At 37.3% G+C, this 27,788-nt stretch overlaps 1 protein-coding gene across 1 annotated transcript in view; it reads right to left on the reverse strand.

Annotated features, from left to right (window-relative positions):
- Positions 1-206: 206 nt before the first annotated feature.
- The window catches only part of LOC120767389, a 67,306-nt gene continuing 39,724 nt past the window's right edge, over positions 207-27,788 (reverse strand). Inside the window, exons 4-12 of the mRNA XM_040093401.1 lie at positions 26,638-26,798; positions 24,041-24,313; positions 18,297-18,393; positions 17,342-17,469; positions 11,317-11,459; positions 8,583-8,705; positions 5,508-5,610; positions 4,570-4,751; positions 207-2,190 (exon numbers count right to left, since the gene is read on the reverse strand). Of these exons, the coding sequence (XP_039949335.1) occupies positions 1,783-2,190; positions 4,570-4,751; positions 5,508-5,610; positions 8,583-8,705; positions 11,317-11,459; positions 17,342-17,469; positions 18,297-18,393; positions 24,041-24,313; positions 26,638-26,798 (1,618 nt within the window). The 3' untranslated portion in view covers positions 207-1,782. The remainder of the gene's footprint in view (positions 2,191-4,569; positions 4,752-5,507; positions 5,611-8,582; positions 8,706-11,316; positions 11,460-17,341; positions 17,470-18,296; positions 18,394-24,040; positions 24,314-26,637; positions 26,799-27,788) is intronic.

Genomic DNA, 27,788 nt, shown 5'->3' on the forward strand with positions numbered 1-27,788 from the left:
GTTCAAGGCAAGTAACGCTGCATGGGTTATTGGCTATAGCAGTCGTGAAATCTCCTAAGAAATTGTCCAGATCGGACCACTATAACATATATATTGCTATCATACTAAATGAACGATCAAAGTAATCTTTTGTATTTGCCACTAATTATAAGAATACATAATGGACTTACCAGTTTTACTACTTTTCTAAAAAAAAATGCGCAATCTGTTTGATTTTATTCAAGCAAATCAATTATTGCTTCAATTATGCAACATTTAATTTATTGAACATAATGAAAGCGTATTGTTACATATAATTACACTTAAGTTATTATTTATCATATTCATAATTTCTCATACGTTATAAGCTAAATATTTGACATGCTCTTGTCACAGTTATTACCATAATAATTACAATAATAATTATAAACGTTGGCAAAAGCAGAGCCACGCCTTTCGTAAATTATTTTTATGCTAAACCTTGCACACATGCATCGTTAAACCAGTCGTTTTATAAGGAGCGAGTCGTAGCAAAATGTTAGATACTTTCTTACGAGTATTTCTTATGCTTTTTTTACTTTTTATAATAATACTTTTTATTATCCTTTATTTTAATAACTGTTGTTCTTCACTATATTTCACTATTTCTATGCCTAATTTGGATTTTATTTTCATTTGTATTTATTTGCGGTTTTGACTTTTATTGAACTAAACTTTAACCATCGCACCGATTAGAATTTGAATCCGTTAGCCTGAAGTGGCTTCATCCATCCGCAAAGTTGTCGCTCAGTACGTTTCGGCTGTCCACTTGAAGCGGTGGATAACATTAATTAAGTAATTATTTTAAAATGCATTTTTTTCCTTGTGTTAATTTAATAGAATTTTCGTTTTCATCTCTTCAATTATTATCGCTGCAACAACACATACACGTGCTGGCGCATATAACGTATCTACAAATCAATTGCAACTTGATCGAATGTAATTTTATATGTTTGCAGGTTAATGTATTTCATTACTCAGCTTGTAGTTAAGCTTATTAAATTTTCAGTTTGATTTTAGTTGTCCTTCACGGTAACTTATGCTGCTTAGCACGCCATTTACACATCAACATTTGCAACGCTACACACATACATACATATTTACTTGCCGTTGGGCTGCAGTTTATCGCCAGCCGCGCAGTAGAAGTGAAGAAAATTTCAATTAAATTTTCAATACCTGCAATATTTCACTTGAAAAACTTGCACAACTCGAGCGAGCGAGTGGTGATAGCTTCTAGTTGCTATGCAATAAACGGGCTAACGGTGTTTTCGCTAGTGCTGCCCCTAAAGCACAGGTCGCACCAACGCCAGTGCCACTAAACTCGCTCGGAAGCAGCCTTCACTCTTTGCGCAATGACATATGTATGTGTGTGTGTAGGCGTGTACACATGCATAATTTTCAATTAACTGTATAATGAACTTATAATTATTATCAGCGTCGTCTACATAATTATGATCAATAATCAGCGTTTGGCCATTAATAAGAACGTTTTGTAAATTTAACTAACCAACTAGTGGGCGTGTTGTTACTGTATTTGTTGTTGCAGTTACTTTTATTCCCAGTCGTGTGCTGAGCCTCAGCACTCGCCATCGCCGTTGACTCTTCCCTCTTAACTGCGCCGATCCCAATAATTGCGCCCAGCCGTTGCTTGCCAACAACACCCACTAAAGCCCGCACCACCAGACCGCCCACAACAGCAGCAGCAGCGGCAACAGTGTCGGCGGCCGCTACTTTACCCATTGTTGGGACGCGCTTGTCTTTGGCTCACTGTATCAGCGGTGAGTGCTGTGAATTCTCGCTAAAATCAACTGTATAATACATATCGTTCTCCAAATTCATCGCCAAATGCCGTTGGAACGGTCGTTCGTGCATTTGGCCACCCAGCTGTTGCTGCTGTTGACGCTGTTGTGAGTGATGTGCGGCGGCGCCATGTTGCGCGGAAGGTAGATGTCCGCGCGTCAGCGATGTCGTTGAGCCGGATGAGCGCAGTGAACCGCTGGCGCTGGTGCCCGCACCGCTGCCACCGCCCAGTCCTTTGCCGCTGAGCCAGTGTTTGTTGAGTTTGCTTTGGGATTTGCTGCGTCGTCCAAATCCCAGTATTGGAAAGAATGTGGAGGAGCGCGTTGAAAATTTACGATACGTCTGATTCACCTTGCAGTGACAAATGGCCACCTGTTTGAAGGGGGGGAGAGAGAGAGAGAGAGAACAGGTGAACGATGTTACGTAAAATATGTCGTATTCCTAGCAAATTAACAAAATTAAGTTATTTTAGTAGAAGAGGACTGGCTGTTGGATGAAGTGTGGATTGGGAATAGCACAAATATCACCTGTCATCAAAAGAGTTGTCGAAGTAGACTGTCTAGTCTATTAAAAAAGTAAGAATAGAACTCTCTTCAAACAGTGTTTCATAAGATTGTGCCACTCCGAAGTAAAAGTTGTCGTTCCGAGAATGAAAAAACCATTTCTCTCAACTCAAGCGTTTTCAGAGATTTTCGATATAGAAGCGTGGTTGTAGAGGCAGGATTGCTCGCGAAAAGTACCGTTCTGTATACATAACAATTAATATTTAAGCCATGTCCTTAGAAGGAATGCTCATACTCTTTCTGCGAAGGTATTAAATGAAATACCTGCTGATTAGGTTAAGTTAGGTTAAGAGATCGATTCTAACAGAACAAAGGATAAAGCTGCTGTATAAAGGAGAAGAAAGTGCTGGATGTTTCTACCTCACCCTCCTCCATACAGTTCTGAAAACTAATATTCGATAAATTTGGTAACTTTACAACATAAATGCTTTTTGGACAGAGGCTAAGAGAAGGCGCACTTTTCTAAGGGTAGGTAATTCAGTATATCTTCTACGCTCTCCAATAAGCCACAAGGATCTCGCAGTCGCACATGAGCGCGCCGTCGACCACCTCCTCCTAAGCGTGGCGGTTCCATTGGTCCAGTGCTGGAACGCAAGACGCCAATGGAGATTCAGCGCGATCTCATTCTAATGTGTCCAGTGCAAGAGAACCTCTCTGATTGGACCGTCGGTCTTGCAGTGGTCAGCGCTAGTATTAGTATTCCCCCAAACTTTATTCTCATTCTGTAAAAAGCTCACTGCGCCTCTTCTTCGGTGACTTTACTCAATCTGCTTATCCCTCGCCAGTATGTGAGCAGAGAACAAAAGAAAAACAGCCACTGGTGACTGACTTCTAAGACGCAGTGATCCATGTTTTCAGCAATCGTTGATGTGGCTGTTTTCGAACTCCTTCATCTAACCAGATTCTATACCAGCCGGTAATATTCATAGATGTTATATTTAAAATGGCACTTAGTCCTATTGTTGGTGTAGTCTGCAGTACCGCGGAGTTGCCAAAGAAAGCAGCTCTTTCGATACGTTCTTGGGTTTTAGCGAATGAAGCCCTCTCCCTAGAATGGCCTTTTTTCCTCCCAACTCAAAATTTGGCCTCCATGAAAACTTTCTATTAAGGGTAAGCCCTAGGTAGTCGTGAATTCTCGTTGAAAACGTGAACCTTCCAAAGAGGGAAGAGGCTTATTAAATAAAACCTAGTAAATAAAACTATTTCTTCACTTGACGGCTAAGCCACTTCTATTCGCCGAAATATCGTTCTATAACGGCTAGCACGTAAACGGTATTCATGAGTTGTCCTAAGACAACGCCCTCAGCGTGGGCTCTTATCCAACAGCCTCGGTTCTCAAGTTTTCTAAGTAGGTGGTTAGCCACCAAGATCCGAAGCAGAAGGGAGTGTACCCTACCCTGTGCGTTTCCTCTATTAACCTTTCGGAATGACTTTGCATTATCTCTCTCCGCTACGATCGTTTTGTCGCCAGAAGCATATATACCTGAATGACGAACTTGAGGTTTGATTCTAAGACTAACTTTTGGAGGGCTATAACCTAAAGTATTAAAATGGAAGCTAACTCAGCTTTAATAAAAGCGGCCAGCCGAAACTTGCGTAACAAAAAATTAAACTATTTTTACCTCACTGAAAACTTTTGCGGAGCTTTCGACGCAAAAAAAGTCTTCAATATTGGTTTTGCAAAAGCTTTATGTAAATAAGAAAATTTTTAAAAGCTTTTCAAATCCGAAAGTTTAGTATTCAAGCAGCGACTAGCAAATTAGGCTCGCCATGAGGTCAAATGAGTTTGTTTATCCTTTTAAGACAATTCAAGGCGAATTTACCCCACACCCTTGCATTAAATATATTAGTAAAGACCCACTAAACTATTGCCACCACTAGTTAAGCTCCATGTGGTAGGCGAAAGCATCTAAAGAAGCAATAAAATGTGGAAAGTGGCAATTCAAAGGGAAATATTCCGGCGTAGTGATGCAGACAAATTATAAGTATGTTGATGAGGATGCTTTGGCATTGGTAATGATTTTGAGGAATTCGCAAAGTATCACATAATTTAGCTCTAAATGAGCCCGCAAGAGACACACACTCGAAGAGATTTGAAGTATACTTCATGGCGTTGGTGTGAGAAAATAATGATTATGGTTGAAGGCTGAAATAGACTATGTAGACGTATATATACGGAGATACTTACCACAACGGCCACAATAAAAACGGCTGCCGCCAGTACACCCGCACCAAAGTATGCATTATGCAATTCAATGGGGCTCTTTAGCACAACCGATGAACCGAAAGTTTTGTCATTAAAATTTCTGGCGCTCGTATCGTCGACCATAAACTCGCTGGAACTGACGACGGTCTCCACAACAAATTCGTCTGCAACGTGGAATGTGAAAAGTAGTTTTCAAGTATGTATGTTGAATACGTAAGAGTAGTAACGCAAGATTTGGCGAAAATAAAAAGCAAAGAGAGCGAGGGTAAGAGAAGGAGCGATATTTAGTGGTATAGAAATTAGTAAAGTAATTAAATAAATTACAGCTAAGTGAGCATGTGACAGAGCTACATACTTATATTACTAAATAATGAATTAAAAGTAATGCCGTTATAGTGAAATACAGTTAGATAATGTTTTTAGCAATTAAAAAATTAAGACTATAATGCGGCATTTCTCTTAGCAGTTTACCGTTATAATAAATTTGCCTAATGACTAGCAGTATTTCGTTGTAATATAATTTATTTTATTATAGCATACTTTTAAGCGCCAACGGCGAGTTATTACTAGTAGTAAACTTTGGTAGCAGTACATCAACGTTGCTTTCTGCTTTCTCTGCGAAAAACTGCCGTTTTAAATAATTAATTTTACAACTTGGCATAATGGCAAAAATTATGCACGACACCAGTCCGACAGACAAACGCGCAAGTGTCAAGCGCCTATTTATACACCACACTACTGTGGTGCGACTGCGGCTTCCGGACTACTGCCAGTGATGCTATCGCCCAAATTATGCTTAGTTATACTCCCTAGCGCTTAAAGGACTAGTACATAAATATATTTACATATATACATACAACATAAATAAATATATACGTATATATGTATAGTATACATCTAGTATAAACCTAGATACTCACCTTCGCACATATTGCCGGTGTAGCCCGGTCGGCAGGCGCAATAGAAGGAGGCGCCGCTGGTCCAGCATGTGCCGCCGTGCTTGCAAAGATTCTCGGTGCATTGCTGTAACGATAGTTGGGCGCGTGTGCAAGTGTGTTAGTGAGGCAAAAAGTGAAAAGTTAAATATAATTATGCCAGTAAATTTCCTAATGTGTAAAATATGTAGCACGCAAATATATGTGTGGCTGTTGTTACATACATATGCGTATGTATGTGTGGGTATCAAAGTCGCTGGTGTTGCCGTCAGTCGTGCGGACGTTGCTATAATGACGTTTTAATGTGAGGTTAGCATGGCGCAAATGATAATAAATGTGCTTAATTATTTCAGTAGGAGGCGAGTTTGCAGAAATTATGGACTTTTTGTTAAGCCCTCGTGATAATTTACGCGATTTAATATTTAGCATGTCAGGGTGTCCATAGATTTTCTTTTGTTGCGTGACTTTGTCGTGTCGTCAATTTATGACAGTTGGTGGTTTTTTGACACAAAGTGCAGAACTTAAAGATATTTTTTACTTTGCAGTCCTTTAGGATTCGTAGCCACAAATCAATCCAAATAAAACTGAACTGACTTTATTAGGCTTTATTATTATACCAGGAGAAATCAAATCCCGGATGTTTTGTTTTCTTCATTGGGAGGCTTTCGGCTTCTCTCTATCGAAATGGTAAACTACTTGGAAATCATTCTTAATAGAAAGCTATTATGGAAGCCCAATGTTGTGAAGAGGCTGATAAAGGCCGTATATTTAAGTAAAGCAGCTATTGGAAATCGCTGGGTACTCTTACCAAAAATTATGCTTTAGCTTTACGAAACCGTAGTTAAGCCAATACTGTTCTATGGTATATTTGCTTGATAGAGAGCCCTCAGTAATGCTACACTTGATAAAAAGCTAAAATGTTTCCAACGAGCGGCTCCCATAATCACCAGTGATGCAGTACGTACAATACCAACGATGTCACTTAATGCTATTGTATATATAGCATTCTTGGACATAGCCGGAAAGTAAATTACTGCGAAGGTTCCTATCAGACATCAGGAAGTCGGACACATTAAGGGTCTCAAAGTGTGACATTCCGAGATCCTCTCTTACTTCGATAGCATCTCTGATAACTTGAACCCCTGCACCGCGGAATCTACTTCTAATGTCATCATTTTTGAAGGATGTATGGGTGGAGCGGAGAAAGGAGCAGTGAACTCTTTTATGGAACTATTAGCCCTGGTTCAGGAGGTCGTAGTGCTAGGTGCTATAATTGGACACTGTCACATTGGCACTCACGCTGTGTGGCTAAAGAGTTTGAAAGACAAAAGAGTAATTTGTCAAACTAACAGAGAAGAAGATGAGATGGAAACATAAGTATTAATCTGTACCAGAATTAGCAGGTTCAATTAGTGGCTAGTTCTAGCACTTTTTGGATTTACGACCGTTTTTTTCATCCATATCTCCAGCAGTCCAAGTCGCGTTATTCGTGACCTCACGAGAAATGAGCCTATTTAACCAACCTAACAACGTGTGTGGGGGCTTTGGAAAGTATTAACTTGATTCTTCGCTTTTTCTGCATCAGAACACATTGTTATCAGGAAAATATGTCTTTTTATTGTTACATATATCATTATGCATTGACCTAAATTTTGCGTAAAAAGTCGGTATGTAGGGAGCTTGATAATGTTTGCTACGATTTCGATTTCCAAGCTCAGACCTGAGATGGCATACATTGAGAGCACTAAGTTTCCTGATATTTTCATTTACCCATATCATGTTTCGCTCCTGTTTTTGTGCCGGCTGTTTTCGAGGTTGTTGCAAACGCTGTCCTCGGAACTACTTCCCTACGGATTTTGTATGGCTGAACCGGACGTTTTTACTTCTTTTTTGGTTTTTTTCAATATGCTTCATGTTTTGAACTCACGTGTGTAGGAGGAAATGTCCATTTGCGCATATCAGATGTTCCAGCATTCGTCGGGATATTATGGTATCCATTAACCGTCTTCAGGGAGGGTTCAGGGGGATTTTTGACATTTTGAAGCCTTTAAGCATCATCAGTTTTTCTCAAGTTAGCGTTTGCACAGACGGACGGGCAGACAGTCATCGGTTTAACAAATAACTTTTAGGTTGAGAAATTTTTATATACTGTGAGATAATGTAGCGAGAGTATAAAACCATCTAACTATGAATGCAATTAGTAAATACGAGTAACACCAAAACTAATATAGCTCAACAGATATTTGAAATATTTATTATTCCCTTGAGCTAGAGATATACAAAAAATTGCTTTTCGTTTTGGCTAATATCTAGTCAAAGTGCATAAAACTGGAGAGAAATGACTGTCGTAAATTGACTTTCTGTATTTACTTTACATATGTATCTGTGCTATTTCATTTGCATAAAAAATCAAATAAACGGAGTCAAAAAATTAAATAAAAAGAAACATGAAAGCGAGTGTAAAAATGCTGTTGGTAGCTAAGCAAAACTAATAACGCGAATATTTCTACATACATACATATGTACATATATATGTTGGTAGTTAAACTAAACGGCTACCGTGCCAATTTGCATACTCGTATTTTAGAGCAACGAAATGTCAGCAGTGGCAAAAAAAATAGCGCACTTCAAACGGCAACTAGTTAAATGCGAGTAAACAGCAAGCGAGAGCGAGTTCAGAGCCAATCTAGTGAATTCGAAATGAATCAGCAGTGAAACGCTACTCCTCGCTACAAAATCTCGACGTTGTAGCATATATGTATTTCTTTAATAAAAATTATAAATTTTTTTCTATAAAAATTAATGCGCTTGATTAAGATAAGCTTATCTTTTAACTAAACCCAAATTTGGTACGTTTTTGGCTGATCACAATCTCGCCACTTTTAATTTGTTTAATTTTTGCGCAGCGAAATCGCTGTCTGCATAAAAATCATAAAAACTCATTGGTTTTGGCGCCCACAGGTCTACAGCATTTTAGTGTGTATGTATGTACCTGTGTGTTTGTATATGTACTTGCTGTTTGGCGAAAATAAAAATTCTCTTACATAAATTGCGACTTACCTTTCGTGGCATTTGATTACAATCCAGGCCATTGCGTCCTCCCGGGCATTCACAGCTGAAATCGTTTCCATGGTCAATGCAGTGATGGCCATCGGGGCAGGGTTTTTTAGCGCAAAAATCCACCTAAATAGCAACGGAAAGGAAAAAGTGGCGGTTAGGTCAACTGGGTAAATGGATTGGATATATACGAGTATGTGTAATATAATATATATGAGTAAGAGTCTCTGCAGTAGATTTCATAATAAATGCAGAAGGACATAAAATTTTGTGTGTTATAACAGCAATTACAAAACTGAGCAAGGTTAAAGTCAATGGAGATATTTTAAAGATTTTATCTCATTCAAATGTTTATAAAAGTATGATTTTCATACTTGAAGTGTAGTGTCCGATATCTAAGATATCTAAGATTCTCTTAATGTTTCATAAATGTCTATAAAATATTGATAGATGTCCCATATATATGGAGCAATAACCATTTTATGAACTGAAATCATTAAGCCCTCATAAATATAGAGTAATCGAAAAAGCCTTCTCGTTTTTCTAATCAAACTTCAACTTTTTTCTTTTTTATATTAAAAATGAATTTTAATGAACCAAATATGTACAATTTTGGACAAACACTTTTAGCCATTTTTCCACTAAAGACATTATTCAATCAGTATAAATTTTTTATGGTTTCTCAGCGAAAAGCTGCGACAAGTAATTTTCACAGGCTTCTCATGAAACCAACTAAACTCCATTAATGGGAATTCTGCATTGACCGAAACAAATGATAGTTAGATGGTGCAAGGTCAGGGCTATGTGGTGGATGCATCAAAACTTCCCAACCAAGCTCTCTCAGTTTCAGTCGAGTCATCAAAGATGTGTGTGGTCCAGCGTTGTTCTGATGGAAGACGAAGCCCTTTCTGTTGATCAGTTCTGGCCGTTTTTTTCGATTGCTTGCTTCAATCTCATCAGTTGTTGACAGTAAAATGTAAAATCAATTTTTCTACTACCAATATTTGGTTACTAATTTTCAAACCTAGGTCTCCAATGTATCGAAATTTCCATACTTTTATTTAACGTAAGTGGTCGCTTTTTTATTTCAGCATGTGACAACCCTAGTGTTGCAAGCTGACAACTCCCAACTTTATCGTAAAGTTCGTCATTTTTGATGTTATACATACTCAGACCGTTTTGATATACGAGCGTCATTTGTGTTACTTACAATAACGTATGCTCGGCCAAAAAATGGCACTAAATCACAGACATATTCAATGTTTCAGGAACATTCGACAGTATGGGTTTTTTCCAGATGAGCCGAATCCAAAAGATGTTGTTCGGTTTCCAGTTTTTTTTTGAAAGTTTGGACAGGTTGCAACCATAGCACGAGAGCAACGCAGAACAGTAAATTCTGATTGATACGTGCATAAAACCATTTCTTTGCCGGTTGTCTTTCAAAAAATCAGGAAAACCAGCCGCTGAGGATGAATCACTCTTTATCACGACAATGCGAGCTCTCACATAATGACTAAAAAGCTGCATTTCTGAACATCGAAATATAGATTTTATGTGTCATCCACCATATGGTCCCTACTTGGTATCGAATGGCTTATTTTATTCCCGTACGCAAAATATAAATCAAGAGGTCAACGTTTTTCGAGAGCTAAAGAAGCGGTTGTTGTATTCAGAACGCATGTTTTGGAGTAATCACAATCAGAATAGAAAAAAGACAACGAAGATTGGTTTAAACATATAAAAATGTGCATAGATCATAGTTGAGAATATTTTGAAGTGATTTTTTAATATTAATATTTGTTTTTGATCTCTGATCCCGAAATATAAAATTATAAAATTCAACCTTCGTTCTATACTTGGAGTGTTGAGATCGATTTCGTCATTTTATTTATCACATTATGATATCTAAAATACATTTAAGATGTTGAAGGGGTTATAAATCGTCTAATATTGACAGCTGCCCTAAGAATGGAGAAAGAGTGATTTTATATTAAATGTAGGCTATTGAAAAGTTTCGCTTGCTTATTTAAAAGCAGTGGTCATTCACTCCCAGACCTAATTCTACAAGTCACTCATCATCCCCGTACTGCTATAATCAGGTGCATAGCCATGAACGGTGACAATATCTGACGGGTCGGCCTTAGGAGTGTTCGAGTGGAAGGTTTTTCGGAAGAATTACGGAATGATGAACTGTTCGATATAGCGGCTATGCTGGCTAGGTCATGTTGTCCGAATGAATGAAAACACTCCGGCTCTGAGAGTGTTCGTCGCAGTACTCGCCGGGGGATTCCTCAAATTTTTTTCTGTCATTACATTAACAACGTATGAAAAGATTGAGAAAACGTTCGAGCGCGGTTTTTCAAGCAGGAAGCTCTTGAGTGAACACAACTGAATATGAAAATAAGAATAATGTAAAAGTAAAAGTAGAGAAAGGAAATGTAAAGAAAAAAAAAATAAATAAATGTTAAAATCATAAAAATAAAATACAAAATCCTCAACGAGCCTTTTATCGTATACCACAGACACCCAGCGTTGGCGACAAATTAAGTTCTTTATATAACATGTGACAATACAAATTGAGTTTGCCGTTTCTGCTTGCTTGCTATAGCTGCTACCAATGCAAAAAAAACTTAATATAGACTTGCTACAATTATATACAAACATATGCATTTACACATACATAATAGAGTTATATATATATACATACATATATAGTATATCCAACCATGATGCTTACCTTATTTTGGCAGCGCGTTCCAGAATATCCTTTGGTGCAGCGACATTCGAAATTGCCAATGTGATCGATGCATTCGCCATCGTTCTGACATGGATTCGATTCGCATTCATTATATTCAAAATTGCAGAGTTCACCAGCGAATCCTGTGATGCCACCGTAGATGAACATAATCAACAAACCATTATTGAATGATGTGCATGTTGGTGATGTGTTTGTGTGTTTGCATGTCGTAACGGTGAACGGCACACGGTCGTTGCAGGCGTTTTGGCATGGCAATAACACGAAAGACATGAAAGAGAATGCGGGTAAAAAATTGAGTTGAAAAGAATACATTCGGTATTGGCACAATCGTGTAAAAAAATGAAAACTAATGGAAATGTTTTTAATGAGATTTATGCAGATGATATGTCCCCGTTGATTTATGAACTGGAAAATGTGTGCCAAAAAAACGTAAATGTTTGCGAAGTTGTAAGTCATTGCTGTCAAGTAAGTAAGTTGCATAAGCTATGTTGCAAGTAGATGCTGTACATGTTACAACATTGCATTTCTGTGAGTTTGTTTGTGACTGCCACAAACTACCTGCGTTTAATTAAGTAAATAAAAACCGATGAAAGGATTGCGCAATATTTATGCACCTTAAACACAGAATGGTTATTATAAGGCAGCGTTGACAGTTGATAATCACGCAGTTTATTGAGTTTACATAAGTGGTAATAAAGAAGATGCATAAGATATTCGACAGCACATAAAATAAGTTGCGTAAAAATATATTGCTCTTGGGTAACTCAGAGCTACGGTCGATTTACACTTTGTGAAATGCTCACAAGGAAGTTGAATTTGAGCGGTGAGTTCGTAGAGCAGCTATATGCAGTAGTGATTCGATTTGAACGGTTTCTTCGGAGATTGAATCACTCCATTGAACAATACTCTATACTAAATTTCTTGAAGATATCTTGTCAAATGAAAAAGTTTTCCATACAAGGAGTGTATTCTGATAGATCAGTTTGTATGGATCAGTTGTGGTCCGATATCAGCGTTCTCCACAAATCAGTAGCTTTTCTGGGAAATAAGGACGTTTTATAAACATCAGATCGATATTTCAAAAAGTGGGTGACTAATCAAACGAACGGATAGACATCGCTGAATCGACTCAGCTCGTCATGCTTATTCATTAGAAAAGTTCTATATGTAGGAAGATCGAATTTTGGAGTGTTTCATGTTTAGGTCCCAAAACTAGTGAAATCGTTCCTTTGGTGATCCAAAGGTAGACTCTGGACTACTATATACAGTGCTGTGCGAAGCTATAATAATATTACTACTGTATCCGATCTTATAAGTCGGAAAAGCGTCTTGTGGTTAATACAAATTGCTTAGGTGGTTATCTTCTATTCCCAGCTGCTTGATACGTTACCTGAAAATGTGAGCTCTCAAATGTTTAAGCCTTGATCTCGCACATGTGGCAACTTGAAGAAGGAAGTATTGAGATAGGGCCGTGTCATGTTAGAATCCCACAACTGTGGAGAGGCTGGCCTTATTAAGGACAGAATCTTTTATGATCGATCTTGTGTCAAAAAAAATTCTTCAATCAACGCATAAGCCGATGAAAATCTAGTGCTGAAACCGCTTTCAGGTGCTTTTCCTTGGCAGCTCGTCAGCTTTACAGTTACCGGCAATTTCGCTAAGGCCTGGCACCCATATTAGTCTTAACTCAAAGTGACGCGATGCCATTGACAACGAGTTTGGGCTATTAACGCCGTCCTGCTATCAGAGTAGTTAGTCAGTTAGGCTCCGAAAGAGGTTCCTCTCTAAAGTAATAAAACAGTAAATATATCTGCAATAGTTAGGAGGTCTGAAACTGAAGTTGGTAGAGCGTTCCTTCATCAACCTTCCTCCCAATCCTTTACTCATCCGTAATGAAACTGACTCCGCCTCTTCTCCAACAGCTTCTATCTACCCACAACTCACTACCAGGTATATAGACAGAGAAAGAGCCGCCAGAATTTGGTTTGGCGACGTCATGATCCACAAAATTCCATATGAAGTTAAAGCCTGTTAGAATTTCCATATATTTAGACACATTTTCGTTTGGAAACCCCGATCCTCTGAGTCTGATACCAACTTTCGCGGTCATACACCTTCCAAGGATATCCATTAACACGATACGCAAAATAACAGTAAGTGCCATGCTTGAACCTTAGTCATCATAAATGCTAATGGTTTGAACGCTCACGAGCTTTCTTTGCAATTGCGTCCTTTTCTAGTGCCCTCCACCACAAAAGAGGTGAGAGGAGGGAACTGCTTTTTGTTAGAGACCCCTCTTTTTACCCACGGCTCTTCTACAGTACAGTTTCTATGAAAACTTCCTATTTAAGACGAGCTTGTAATAATACTTCTAATACTTCACCGTATCTGAAGGTTGCAGACGGATGCTTGCCATACGCGGCAGTTGCGACTTGGACATATTGTATTACCCGAGGGTATTTTACCCTAGTTCCCTTATGATTTTTCAGTTCCATGAATATTATGGATTTTAAGTAGATCTTTCGAGTCATAGTCTTGAAGATAACTTGTTGAAAAAGACCATTTTTTAGCTTTCAGTTTAATTAGTTTCATTCCAAAAATCATTGCTGATTTAATGCCAAATTGTTTTTAAAATAAATGTGATCAGACATTTTTAAATATTTATCAAGTCTTTAATACTTAAAATTGTGAGTGAATTAAAAGTAGCTTGAGTTTCCAACTTGTTTTATTTTCTTATTATTTTTTCTCTAGACGAATAGATACTGTCTTTAGTATTCCCTAAGTATTTACTTTATTTTTGTAATTTCATTAGCATAAAGTTAGTTATTTGGCATAATATATGTATGTCTGTATACATTTTGGGTTTGGGGTTGGAATCAGCGAAGCATTGTTGATGAGGGCAAGCCACAAGGGACAAACCACAAAATTCACAAATTGAAAATGGCGCCAGTCAAAGCTTCAATAAGTAGCCACTGGGTTCACAGTCGTTTGACGGCGACGCTGGCTGTGACTCTGGAATATTTTACCCAAATATTGTTTATACTTTGTGTTGATACTTTCGCTGGCACTGGCACGCAGACAGTTGTCAGTGCGCATTTACATTCCCAAAGATTTTTTTCTGCCACTGCCGCTTTTTGTCCTATGAGAAATTTACATGCTGATGTTTGGCATTTTTTTGTGTCACTTGTGTGATTTATATTTGCGCACCTTCTTCAACTATGTGCTCTTCCTACTACCTTTGCTATTTTATTTTTATTTTTTGTGTATTTTATATATATTTTTATTTGAATTGATTTTAGTTTTTTTTTTGGCATTGCCCAAATGTCACACTCACTTCGCTTATTGCATTTTCCCTCATTGCTAATTTGAATATTGTACATATTGATTTGTGTGTGAAAATTTACTGCATTCTAATTGAATTTTTCATTTTGCCAGCTTACAACATTTGCCACTCAAAGCACTCATTCAGTATTCACCATTACCATCGAAGTCTTGTTTGGCACTCGAAACAATTCGTGAATTTAATTTGTTTGTTTCATGCGGGCTCTTGAATGTCAAATAAAGTGAATGTGATGCACTGTCGTTTGCCATTCACATTATATGCGGTTAGCGCTGTTTGTTCGCTGCGTGCACATCCATATATAAATATACATATATAAATATGTACTATATATACCATATATACATATATACATATGTTTATATATGTATATGCGCGTGGTTTTGCCATTGTGCACCACGTTTTATTGTGATTTCATTTGCAACGAATTCGCGTGCAAAATCCACGCAATCCAATGCTCGCCTCTGTGCACAAACAATGCACCCCACACACCGGACCTGAACAATAAAGTACCGGCATGCAATGCCACCAAGTTCACATGGATTTAGATATGCAACAACAAAAGATTGTGAGTGGAATTATTTGTCAAATGGCTGGGAAATCAATCGAATTGAGATTTTCAAGTGTAGAGTAGTTGGGATTGCGAAATTTGGTTGATTTTGTCCTGCTCTTCAAACTGAAATGGTGAGGCGGTTATAGACATTTGAATACTATTGCAATGGCACTCATCTGATGTATTATTTTTAGAATCAAACTATTTTGTTTACTTCCTAAAATAGTTACAAGGCATGTTGAGTTTACTCTTTTCGAATATTACTTTTAAATAATGTCTAAAAGTGGTTTTTATTATTTGTATATTTCCAATGAAATCTTCGTATGTCGTATAGCTTTATTGTTCTTCAAATCAAGTTGAAAAGGGAATATTCGTTCGAATATTCGAATAAGGAATATGTCTTTGACATGTTGTGTTTTTTGGAAATGTTATAAATATATTGGAATCTTTTTAAAAGCAAAAAAGTTTGAAAATATACTCGTATTTAGGATTCCTTATTGGAAAAATATATTGAGAAAAAGAGAAAAGACAAACTTCGTTAATAAAACACCGAAGCTATATTCCATAAGTGTAACTTCGTGCATCAATTATATATTAATAACTAATTCAGAAAACATAACTAATCCAACTGAAGCCATCTTGCTAGTTCTTTCTAGCTACCATATTTGATACAAACGACCTTCAAGTTGAATTAAGGTTACTTAATAAGGTAAAAAGATGTTTTATGATGATCTTTATCTTAATTTTTATATTTTCATAGCAGTTATATGCTATAGGGGGCCGATATGAACAATATGTTTTGAGATTGTTGCCGTTTCTTTGACAATGTTCTTTGATAAATTTCGTGAAGATATCTTGACAAATCAAAAAGTTTTCCAAACAAGTACTTGATGCTGATCGCACAGTTTATAGAAGAGCTAACTATATAGTAAATCGAGTAACACCTGCTGATGATACCTAGATACCACTATCATTGGTGTACTGGATGAGCGAGACTCCGTCGAAAACTCCACAGAGCCCAATAGAAATAAGAGCAAGTTGCGCTTACAGTAGTTTCGCTGGAGGTCAAACCAGGGCCAAATAAAAACGAATGATTGCGACGACGAGAGATAGGTCGAACTAAAAAAAGACGCTATAGCCAGGAGGTATATCCCGGAGGAAAGAAAAACCTTAATGTTTCTATGTTACATTAGAGAAACCAAAACATGGCAGCAGTAAGCTAGAAGACGGGCGCCAGTAGATACCGGTTGTTGTCAGGGTATATGCCATACGATGAGGAACAAGTACCATCACAGCTGGTAAAAGAGCCTGTACGGACAGCCAGGCATCCAAATGCATGATTATACTTGCAAAACCGATAAACATGCTAGGAAGGCCACCTTTTTCCTATTCTATCGAACTCCGTATTGACTATCCGATATCTTCCTCAGTGAGTGCAACAAGTGCTGATCAACAACCAGAATTTGTGCGACTTCGAGATTCTTCTTGTTCATAGTGAACCGTAAGAGGTCCTCCAAACTACTGCAACTTAAAAAAGTCAATTTCGCCGGTTAAATATTTTGTCGGAAGCTCTTTGTGAAAGCTGTATGGAAGAAGGCGAAGTGGGATTATCCTGTCCTTGTCGATGATCTTGGCGTATCAGGTGATTCACAAGGACAAATATGTGTTCAAGTATGATTCATGGATTTTGGATCAACTATACGACCTAAAATATGTAATATTTTCAAATTTTCTTCAATATTGTGAGGTCTTTAAGACCTCTTAAAGCAATTAAAAACTCTTAAGCTACGGTGGCATTATTCACTTAATTATCACCATGTTGTTATATATGGTCACAAGAAAGTTCATTTACTGTTTTAAGTATCACGCCCGAAAATATTGACACAACAGCAGAGAAATTCCATTTTCTCCCCCGAAATGCAGCTGTATTATTTCTCAACAGTTCATAAATAAATATGCGTTTTAATACACTTTTTCCTCAACTGTGTCAAAAGTCACTTTGCCACTGTTGGCACTGCCATGGCACCCACCCACATACACCCAGCATAAAACAAAGCCAAGTGAAACAACATCGTGAAAAGCAATGATCACAAACAATATCGTATACTCACCCGGCTGACAGAAGCAACGGAAGCCATCCTCTTGATCCACACAAATGCCATGTACACATGGTGATGATTCGCATTCGTTGAGGCTGTGTTGGCACAGTGGGCCCGTATAGCCAGGAGTGCAGTCACATCTGTTTACGCATACAAAACAGACGAATTTAAAATAAACAAGAGACAATTGACAAAATACGAAAGTTTATATTAAATGCAACTCTGCATGTGTGTACGCAATTGTGGTTCGTGTAGGTGAATGAGGGAATTTGCTTGGGAAACTAACGGAAAGTTTAGCAAATATGTGCACTATATCACGCGAAATGCCGCGGTAAATACAACAGCAAATATGCAGTCAGGTGTGTGTATATGTTTGCAGGTTGAAATATATATGTACATATGTGTGTGCAAAGAGTTTTATGCACACACAAATAAATCCGCGCCTATTTTTGCTCAATTAAATGCCGCAAAGCGAAACTTGCGCTTGTTGTTTTTATTTTTGTCTTTTTGTGGTTTTAATTGTTGTCGATACATATTTGTTGTTGTAGTTTTAATTGACATTTTTGTCGTATTGCGCATATATTGCGGCGTTTGTATTGTTCAATTGTGGTCGTGAATTTATAGCGAAACGTCACTCCCTCCCCCGCTCTCTCTCTCCACACCAACGCGTTGGCGTGTCTATTGAATTAAAGTGAGTGTGTAAATGTTTTTTGTGCGAAGTTTTTCAGTATGAATTGCTGTGTTGCATATGTTTGTATGTGTATGTGCATGGGTTTCTATGGTGAAATGCCAGTTGCATTTGGTTATTGATTTTTTTTGTGCAAAACTGCATTTATTTATATATATTTTAGCTGCAATTAGCCTTCTATAAATAATTGTAACCTCAAATCTCATTACTAAAATAAATAAATATTTATAAATAAAGTGATTTACGTCACTTTTGTTGTGGTATTATGCAAAAGCTTACCTGAAATGCGTCGAGTTGCCCACACAGCTGCCGCCATTCATACATTCCGCGGAATTGCATGGATCCGACTCGTATTGACAGTTCTTGCCCGTGTAACCTGCAAAATAATGCATCAAGTAATAGTTCAGTAATGGTAGTTTAACGTTTTTTTAAGTAAATCAAGAAAACATTTTTTTATAATTTTTTTAAGTAATGCAAAATTAACCCTTTCACTACCGTATTTTACGCGGCGATGTTACAAAAATTTAAATATTTTTTTTTTGGATAGATTTAGTTTTCTAAAAAGAAAAGTGTATCAATTTTTTTTCTGTATCCTTCAGAAGAAAGTTATGTCCTGGGATAATATGTCCAACTTGTATATTTAGACGGTACTAAGTGTAGTTATTTTTGTATTTTGCCAAACCATTCAAAGCATAAGGACTTTTTGCATATCGATTCTTTTTTTATTAAGGTGCTGAAACACAGCGTTAGCGGCGATCGGCTTTCCCTGGAATATGATCCCTCACGTTTAACTATTTTTTTCTCATTTTGACTTTTGTCCCAAATCTTCCTTGCAAAATGAGCTATTCGGCGAAAAGAACAATAAAATCCTTCAATCGAAACTTTTTGTGAATATTTTCCTAATAAAAAATATGAAATTGTCATAAGGAGCTTGAAAAACACTCCAAGGCAGCATTTTCTCGATTCCCTGTTCTGCTCATAACTCTTAACCCTTTGAACATATGTCATGTTCTCATTACAAAAAGCCAGAACGAAATAAAGCTGATGGTTCTTCTCATGCTACTGAAAGATTGGAATTTTCATTGGACAACACTATTGCATTTTAAATGTCCACACCTTCATTTGCCTAGTTCGGAGGATCGTCTGTTTTGTTCTCGGAATCTAGAATATACTCTGAGTCAGAAACGGTAAAATCACTTAAGTCAGATTCTTTGCTGTCAACTAATTGTAATAAAAGGAAGTACACTCATTGAACGAAATAAAATTAGCTGATATTGTATGAAAAATACTTCAAGTTACCAATGGGATCCTTTCCTATCTAAATTGAGCTTGACTTGTATTTTTGACGATTTTTAAATATCTCTTGAGAAAAATGTCTCCCATGGTGGTGAAAGAGGAAGTAAGTAAATAAATAAATAGTTTAATTTTTTTTATGATTATGAGCAACTATTCTTTTGACTATCGGTCAACCGGTCTACCGGATGACAACCGTACACCACTCTTATCAATCTCGGCTACTATCCCATTGACATCGAAGCTTTTGTGACCTGGCGACATTCTTCACTGCTGTACTCTTACCCAAGGTACCTCTGATGGGTATGCGGCTGGAGGTTTATGTCTTAATTTTTGCTTGCCTGATCTTAACTTGGAGTTGTCTGCTTATGCATTAGAGGCTGGCTCCGCAGTTTTACCAATAGCAAAGACCTCTCCTTGAAATATACTGTAGTGGTCCGGCAATTTCTGTATATACTTATGTTTATTGAGATGCGCATATTTTCAGAAAACAGCTAATCCCTTAGTTGTTTTGATATCGATGAAATTCCGCACACTTTCTTTTCTCTTCGGAAAGTTGCTCATTTTTCGAAACCGCTAAAATCGAATCCCTATAGCATATAGATCCCATAAAGGCAGATTTTTAATTTGACAAGATATCTTCACGAAATTCGGCGGCCTAAGACAATGTTACAATCTTCGTATATCCTGTACTGATCTAGTTACTATAGCATATCCTCTTTTTCTTTATTGGCATAGACACCGCTAACGATGTTATTGCGGAGTTTACAACAGTGTTTTCATCCATACGGACGACTTTAACACCTAAATCGTTTCATCGACTGCGGTATTCGCCAATGCTAATGCGTTAAGGACCGTAAAACTTCCATAGAACCTTTCTTTCGAAAACTTGTAACGCAGACTGCACGAGATGTTGTCATCGTCCATGCCTTTGCATCTTTTTTCTGCCTAACCTGGAGAAAGCAAAACTAACGGTGCGGTTATTATAGCCAATGATATCAATATCATCGGCTATCTTGTAGAAGATGGTACCTTCTCCATTCAGCTGAAACCTCGTTTGGTATCAAACGGCTCGGAGAGGTCCACAATCTACTATAACATATAGCAGCCATAAAAACTGACCGAATAGCATCAAGCTTGTGTGGCAAATTTTATTTGTGAAGTATTAAGCTTCGGCGCAATCGAGGTGATCGTTTTTCTATTTTTAGTTGCTGATATCAGCTTAGTAAACTTGTATGTATGGGTGTGTGTCAGGTAATCATTTCAGACTAGGCTCGTTCAATTCGAAATATAATAATTTTCGAAGAGAAATGCTGACGTCATGCTTATTTTTGCTGATATCTAATTACATATATCGAAAATAATTCTATTTAAATCTTTCCTAATATGGAATGTAATGAATAGTAGTTTCAAAACCTTAAATTTTTTCAAAAATATTATTTTAATGTGTTGTGCTTAATTTTAAGCTGTTATTATTATTATTTTTATTTTGCAGAGCTTAAGCTTAAATGCAATTTAATTACTACTTTTCCCCATCTCCCGTTAAAGTGCTGTTTTTTTTTTGAAAATGCTTGCGAATCAATCAGATTTTTTAGTTTCGCTTGGGGCCATTAACGTTATAATCCCTTTGTACATTGGAGCTAACATAACGCATTGAATGCAATCGCTAATGCCACAATAATAATTAATGAAGCGATATGGAAATAAAATTAAGAGAATTGTATAGGCTTTTGGGACTTTCACATAATGTGGTCAAATTGTGAGAGTGTGGGGTGTTCGCGAGCTATATTTTGTGGTTTCAGCTAATAATAGATTTTCCTATGTGTGTGAATATGGGTGAATAAAAAAAAACATTTTTTTGGTACTTTTTAATATAAGTTTTTAGACAACTCTAAAAAAAAAGCCTTAAAATAATCAATTTTTCAACCGTCAATATCATTTAAACGTTTAAGTTTACGAAAAACCCGTATGAGACCGGTCTGTAAAGCATTTAATTTCAAAATCTATGAATCGCGTTATTTTTTCAACTAGTTGGCAGCGAGTTGAGAATGTTTATATCTGATACTAAGAAAAAAGAAAACTGTAAAGCGGAGCATCTACTCCTTACAAATTGGCGCTCATAATTGGAGAGCCTTTTTTGAAGGCGTCTAAGTACATATTTCTGAGAGTACAAGACGAAAAAATTTAGGTTTTTTTTGCCCACCCTAGTGTATATGCTCTTTTAGAAGCGTGAGCGCTTTCACTTTGGAACGACTGGCGTATATAATAAGTGCAAGAAAGTATCAGTTGAACCCGTCTACGTGAGTTGCCACACAGCGAAATGCAAGCCCAATAAATTAGCTTCCTCAGCTGTCACTTTACCAGCTTTAATTGGTATGACTTACATATCAATTTATAGAGCAACTTAATGCACTCAATTGACTGCTTTAAAATCACACGAAACCTAACGTAAATGGATATTGACAGGAATAAAATCAGCAGAAATTTGTCCATCCAATTCAACCCATCATTGGTTGCCTTTTCAGTTTTACACTTATTTTATTCCACTTATTTTATTGCCGCTTTACAACGTTCATGCTGCTTCTTTCTTTGGCAATTATTCATATTTTCTGTCAGCTTTTAATATTTTCTTTGCTTTAATATTTGTGGAGATTTTTCTACTCGCCCATAATGAAGTAAAGAGTAGAAGCAATGTTTGCCTTTGTTTTTAGTTGTAGCCTCCCTTTTTCCATTTAATTTCATAATTCTTCAAGCGTTATGTATAAAAACCCTTTTTACAACAATATTGTAGTACAAACGTAGCCATCAATTTGCTATATCCGCCTTTGACCAAGCACCGGAGTGGGTCCACAAAGTGCGCTTTCGTTGCGTCTTCTTACGTCAAACGTGCGCTTATTCATACATTTTGCCTTTCGTACTTTTAATCTTTCCTTTTTCCATTATTCTATTTCAGTCTTGCTCTGTGCTCTGCTTCTGCTTTTGTTGCTATAACTTCAAAGTGTTTGCATTGTTGTACCAATTTAATATATTTTTTTTTCTATAGTGACCCTAATTGAGTTTAATTAGCGCGAATGACCACCAATGGCAGCTTACAATGTTGCCTGTTTATTTGGCCGGCCAGCGGTGGGGTCGCGCTGCATTCACCGGTTTGTTGTTACTTGATGGGTTGGTTGGTTTGCCAGCGGACTAAAGGTTAAAGTCTGCTGAGTCTGAGTGTGGTTAATGGAGACGTTGAAAATAGTTCGAGTAAAATGGTAATAATAAAGTTTTGTTATTATAAAACCACATTAAATTTGAGCTGACTGTGCGCCTCGGCAGATGGGGGCTAATTGAGCTTTTTCTGTATATTTTTTCATCATTCTCTTGTGCTACGGATTAATTTAAGAGATAATGGAGATTTTTAAATTTGCTTTGGAAGCCAGTACTTTTTTTATTTAAAACAGTTGATTGTGGCGGTAAAAATGCGTTAAAATTTTAAGTGGAGCTTGAGGAATAAAGTGAAAATGATGAAATGGAGGAAATAGTTTGAAAGTGGAGTAGAATATACTTTTTATTTTTAATATTTTTTTTACTTAGCGGTTCCATTTATAATTTTATCGATCAAAGCTTCTATATGGAGGGTGCCTTTTAAATTTCGGGATTTGGCAACGCACAGCTTTATCGTAAAGTTTGAAATTTTATATATTGTAAGAGGTCAATTGAAAAGTTCCTGGCCTGCCATAGTAAAACACATTTTTTTAACCAAACTCGTTTTTTTAATCAACATACTCGTATGTATATAGCTCACTTTAAGTGTGATACAGTTACTATTCTTTTGCAATACGATTTATCCTTTGTTGAAACTGGGCCCCAGTTTTGGCGATCAAGAGGGCTTGATTCGTCGAAAATATGCGCACACTTTGCGCATGTTCAAGGGCTCTGTCACAGTGTCATGAACCACAGAGTTTGATAAATTTAACATCTAATCAATTAAACGAATACTTAGTCGACGTCTATGAGTTCAAAACTTTGCGCAAGCGAGTCACATTGTCGGTTTTTGTCGAAATCGTTGGTCTCTTAGCACGGTCTTCATCAGCGACCTCATCCCGGCCCTTCAAAAACGCCTAGTGCCCCCGAAACACACCACTTCTTGGTAAAGCAACGTCTAGGTAAACCTGCTTGATCATATAAAAACGTCTCTGTCGCAGATTTACTGAGTTTCACACAGAATTTAATCGCGTACCTCTGTTCTAACGAACGCTGCATTTTCGGCTTGCACCACTCACAAAAACGCGTAGCTCGAAAATGTTTGTCCTGACTCTCCAGGTGCTCGGAGACAATTGACCAGCCGCTCGTTCGTTAGCTAGGAACGCGCTCTATCGAATCCAGTCGGTGCGCGGACGGTCCGAATTACAGTCGTGGCGGAAAAAAATTATACTTTCCGGACAATTATTTTAAGCACTTTTTTGATATTTTCGTCGGTAACAACTTCTTAATCAAATCCATTACGTTCATTGCCTTCGGTGCTCATTTCACTACGTCTAAACTCAGGCTACCAATATATAATTCACATACCACTGAACCCACAGTTGTCAAATTTATAAACGCGCTCTTTGAATGTTAGAGCTAATTAAAAATCATATGTATTTATTTCAAGTAGCGCCATCTATGTGTCAGGCCAGTACTTTTCAACTGAACTGTCATTGCATACATATATTTTTTACGATTGAAAGCACAATTATTAAACTTACCATACGGACACAAGCATTGATATGAATTTCCCTCATGCCCTTGCGAAAGGTCAACACAAATGCCATTGTTGGTGCATGGACTGGGCGTACAAGCGTCGATCTCCTCACAATGGGGCCCAGCAAAACCGCTGCAGCACTGACACTCATACTCCTCCATCGCTGAATTCGAGTAGCACACACCTTTGCCGGAGCATTCAGCGCTTTCGCCACAATTGTCGGTTTTTGCAGTGACCTTCAGACGAACGCACTGCGAGCCCCACAACTCGGAAACAACTGCAGAGCGAGAAAATATTATGTTTATATATAAGTGGCGGTTGAAGCAAGTGGCAGCGTGAAATTGAAAAATATTTGTTAGAAAATGCACGCTTGCATTCTCCTAAGTAAATAAGTAGTGTAGTGTGCTGGCGTATAAATTGTAGAAATAATGTTAGAAAAAACAAATAATAATAAACGTTGGCAAGTGGCGAAAACGAAAAGTGAAATGAAATTTCGAGATATTTTCATTTCACTGCTGGCTGCTGCAAATTTTCCTAATTTTCTTAGTTTTTCAGTTTTGCGGCATGCCATTGTCAACCAACACTATTGCGTAGCAATGACAACTTCATTAAAACGTCACACTGGCACCAAAAAGCACATATATGATGCGTATGGTGGTTGTAAAGCGCTCGCTTAATGTGGATGCGGCTCCAGCTTTATGTAAATACGATGTGGTGCACATGTTGCTGTAGAGTTCATAACGATAATGCAGTAACTGTGCGCAAAAATTGCTAAACTAACTGAAGGCTATTCCGTCGCTGCTTAAATATAGCGAGCTTTATGCACTTGAATATGATTACAACGCTTGAAAGTATGCACAGCAAGCCAAAGGCGAAAATGTGCTCTTCAAGCTTATTTTGCTTGTATGAAAAAATTTTTTATTTGCCGAGATATCACCACAAATTTTAATAAGTATTATTGTTGAAGACAATTCTACAATCTCAGAACATATTGTTCAGATCTGACCACTGTAGGATATAGCTGTCATATAAATTGTCAAAATCAAATCAAGTTTTTATGGAAACTTTTTTATTTGGCAAGATATCTTCACAAAATATTGCGTGGATAATAGCCTAAAATTATCCTACAATTTCCGAAGAATTTTTTCAGAAAGCTGTCGTATAAACTGCCAAGCCCAATTTTTGTTTTTGTATAGAAAACTTTTTTATTCGACAAGATATCTTCACGAAATATGGTGCAGATTATAGGCTAAAAGAATGCCGCAATTTCGGAAGAAATTTTTCAGAGTGATCTACTCGAGCATATATGTAACCGTCATACAATACTGTCAAGCCCATATCAAGTTTTTGTATGAAAAACTTTTTTATTTGACAAAATATTGTCATGAAATTTAGAATGTATTATTATCCAAGGCAACGCTATAATATCCGAGCATTTCGTTCAGATCGAAGTCTTATGGCATATACCTGTCATATAAACTGGCAGTTCAAAATCAAGTTCTTGTATGGAAAACCTTTTTATTTTTCGATATATTTTAAAACAATTTAGCTTAGCTTGTTGTCTATGAGAATGCTACAATTTCCGAAGATATTGTTCAGATCGAACCACTATAAGATGTAGCTGTCATACAAACTGAACGATCAAAATGAAGTTCTTCTATGAAGAACTTTTTTATATGGCAAGATATCTTCACGGAATCTGGCATGCATTATTTTCGAATGTAACCTTACAGTTTCCTAATTAATTACGCAAATCAAGCAACTATAACATATAAATTAAACTCATGCAAATCAAGCTAAACATATTTTTATACACTTCTATACAATAAAAAATGCACCTGTGAAGCTCACTAAATTTTCGTTTCAGCCGAAGTTAACATTTTTGCTTTGTTTTTTTTTATTCAATAGCTTACACCATTTTGCGCATTGATTGCAAGCTGACAGCATAAGCATAGGCGCATAAGCTAGCAGAGGTGCAATAAAAGCACAAACCCTATACACCGTTATTAAAGTACTTAAGCTTTTAAAGCAGTACAGTTGCGTTTACAAACGCATTCAGCTGGCCTAATTTAGTAGTCGCAACGCACAAACCGTGCACCATGGCGTATGAGTAATATTTATATCTTCATGTGCATACGCGCAAATGCACACTGGCTGACGGCATGCATATGCAGCACACATTAAACCATCAACACGCATTTAATATCAGCACTCGACCATGCAAAGCACTTGCCACGACTAATAACCAATCACGCCTGCGCCAGAGGTGCTGCTTTGCTGCGACCGGAAACACGCTGGTCTGCTCTACGAGTGATTTCCGCACACCACAGCCAACGGCGTTGAAAAGCTGGTATGATAGCTAACGACAGCAAACATAACACCAACAATACAAACAACAACAACAAACAAATGGAATAGCATAAAATTGCCCCCCATTTGTAGCATACAGCAAATGCTTGTGGGGCTTTCATAGCTATGTGGTATAGGTAACTCAACGAATGGGGTACATAAAAATACTGTATGCATTGTATATACACACATATATGTATATGTTTGTGAATTTTGTAAATATATAGTTGGTATAACTGTTGAGCTACTCACCAATTAGCAAGTTGACTCCCTCGGTGAGGTCCTTATCATAGAGTGTCACCAGTTTCCTGCCATCGACAACCAACGGTGTTATATCCAATAGTATACCCTCCGTAACGTCGCAATGCTCATGTCCCGAGCGTGTCACCTGATAGACCTGAGTATTGTGGGCACTGTGTGTGTTTTTGTACGAGTTGCAGCGTTTGTTTGCATTTATTCATTCATGTAAGCGCAATATGTTTATGTGCGTGTATGTGTTAGTGTGTGTGAATTGATGTGTTGGTGTAGGAATCAATGAAAAGAGTAGAAGCGTACACATTTTAGTTGGTTACTTGTTTTGGTGTTTACTTAGAGCTAAATAAATGGGGTTGTCACTGTAAACTTAAAGCACACACGCACTTATACATCTCCACACCAGCAAAGTTACCAATATATAGCATGTTTGTACATATAATGAATCACACACAAATACACATATCTAGTAAGTACCAAACTGTAGCCGTTTGGCGCCAGAGCAGAAACAAATGCAACCATGCGTTAAGTGTAGGGTAAGAAAATATATTGAATATTATTGCGAAACTCGTATGTGGATGCCTTGCACTGTGGAGTGCGGCAAAAAAACCGTACATAGAGGAGTTTATAAAAGTGAAAAATAAGAAAAAAAATGCAAACGAGCACAGCAAAGAGTAAAACTATATCTTTGTACGCTTGAGTACACCGCAAAAGCGTACACTTAAACAAGATGCTCTCAATTAGTATGGAAAGTGTTCAACAAACCGGGAATAAATTGGTGACAGTGGTGCTTCTTTGCTTGTTTGCTGTTTTGCTAAATTGTTAAATTAAATTAGCTTTGAGTCTTCGTAATACGCATTCATTACTGATTGAGATTACCCAATACCGTTGAATGGAAGGCAGTGTTAGATGTATATATACATATGTGTGTATATAAAGCAAAGATAAATGGAAATCATTATTTTTGTATACAGAAAATTCAAATTAGCTAGAAAACCCCTTCAATATCGGATCCAGAAATATTTTCTAAGAAGCAGTTCTACTTAAAAATGTTCCGTCAAACAATATTTAAAGATTTTTCATTGTAAATTCAACTGAATATCTAGCATTCTCTGATTAAGGGGTAGTGTGGCGGTCGTGAATTCGCCTCA

Source organism: Bactrocera tryoni, chromosome 2 (assembly GCF_016617805.1).
Source record: "Bactrocera tryoni isolate S06 chromosome 2, CSIRO_BtryS06_freeze2, whole genome shotgun sequence".
NCBI lineage: Eukaryota > Metazoa > Arthropoda > Insecta > Diptera > Tephritidae > Bactrocera > Bactrocera tryoni.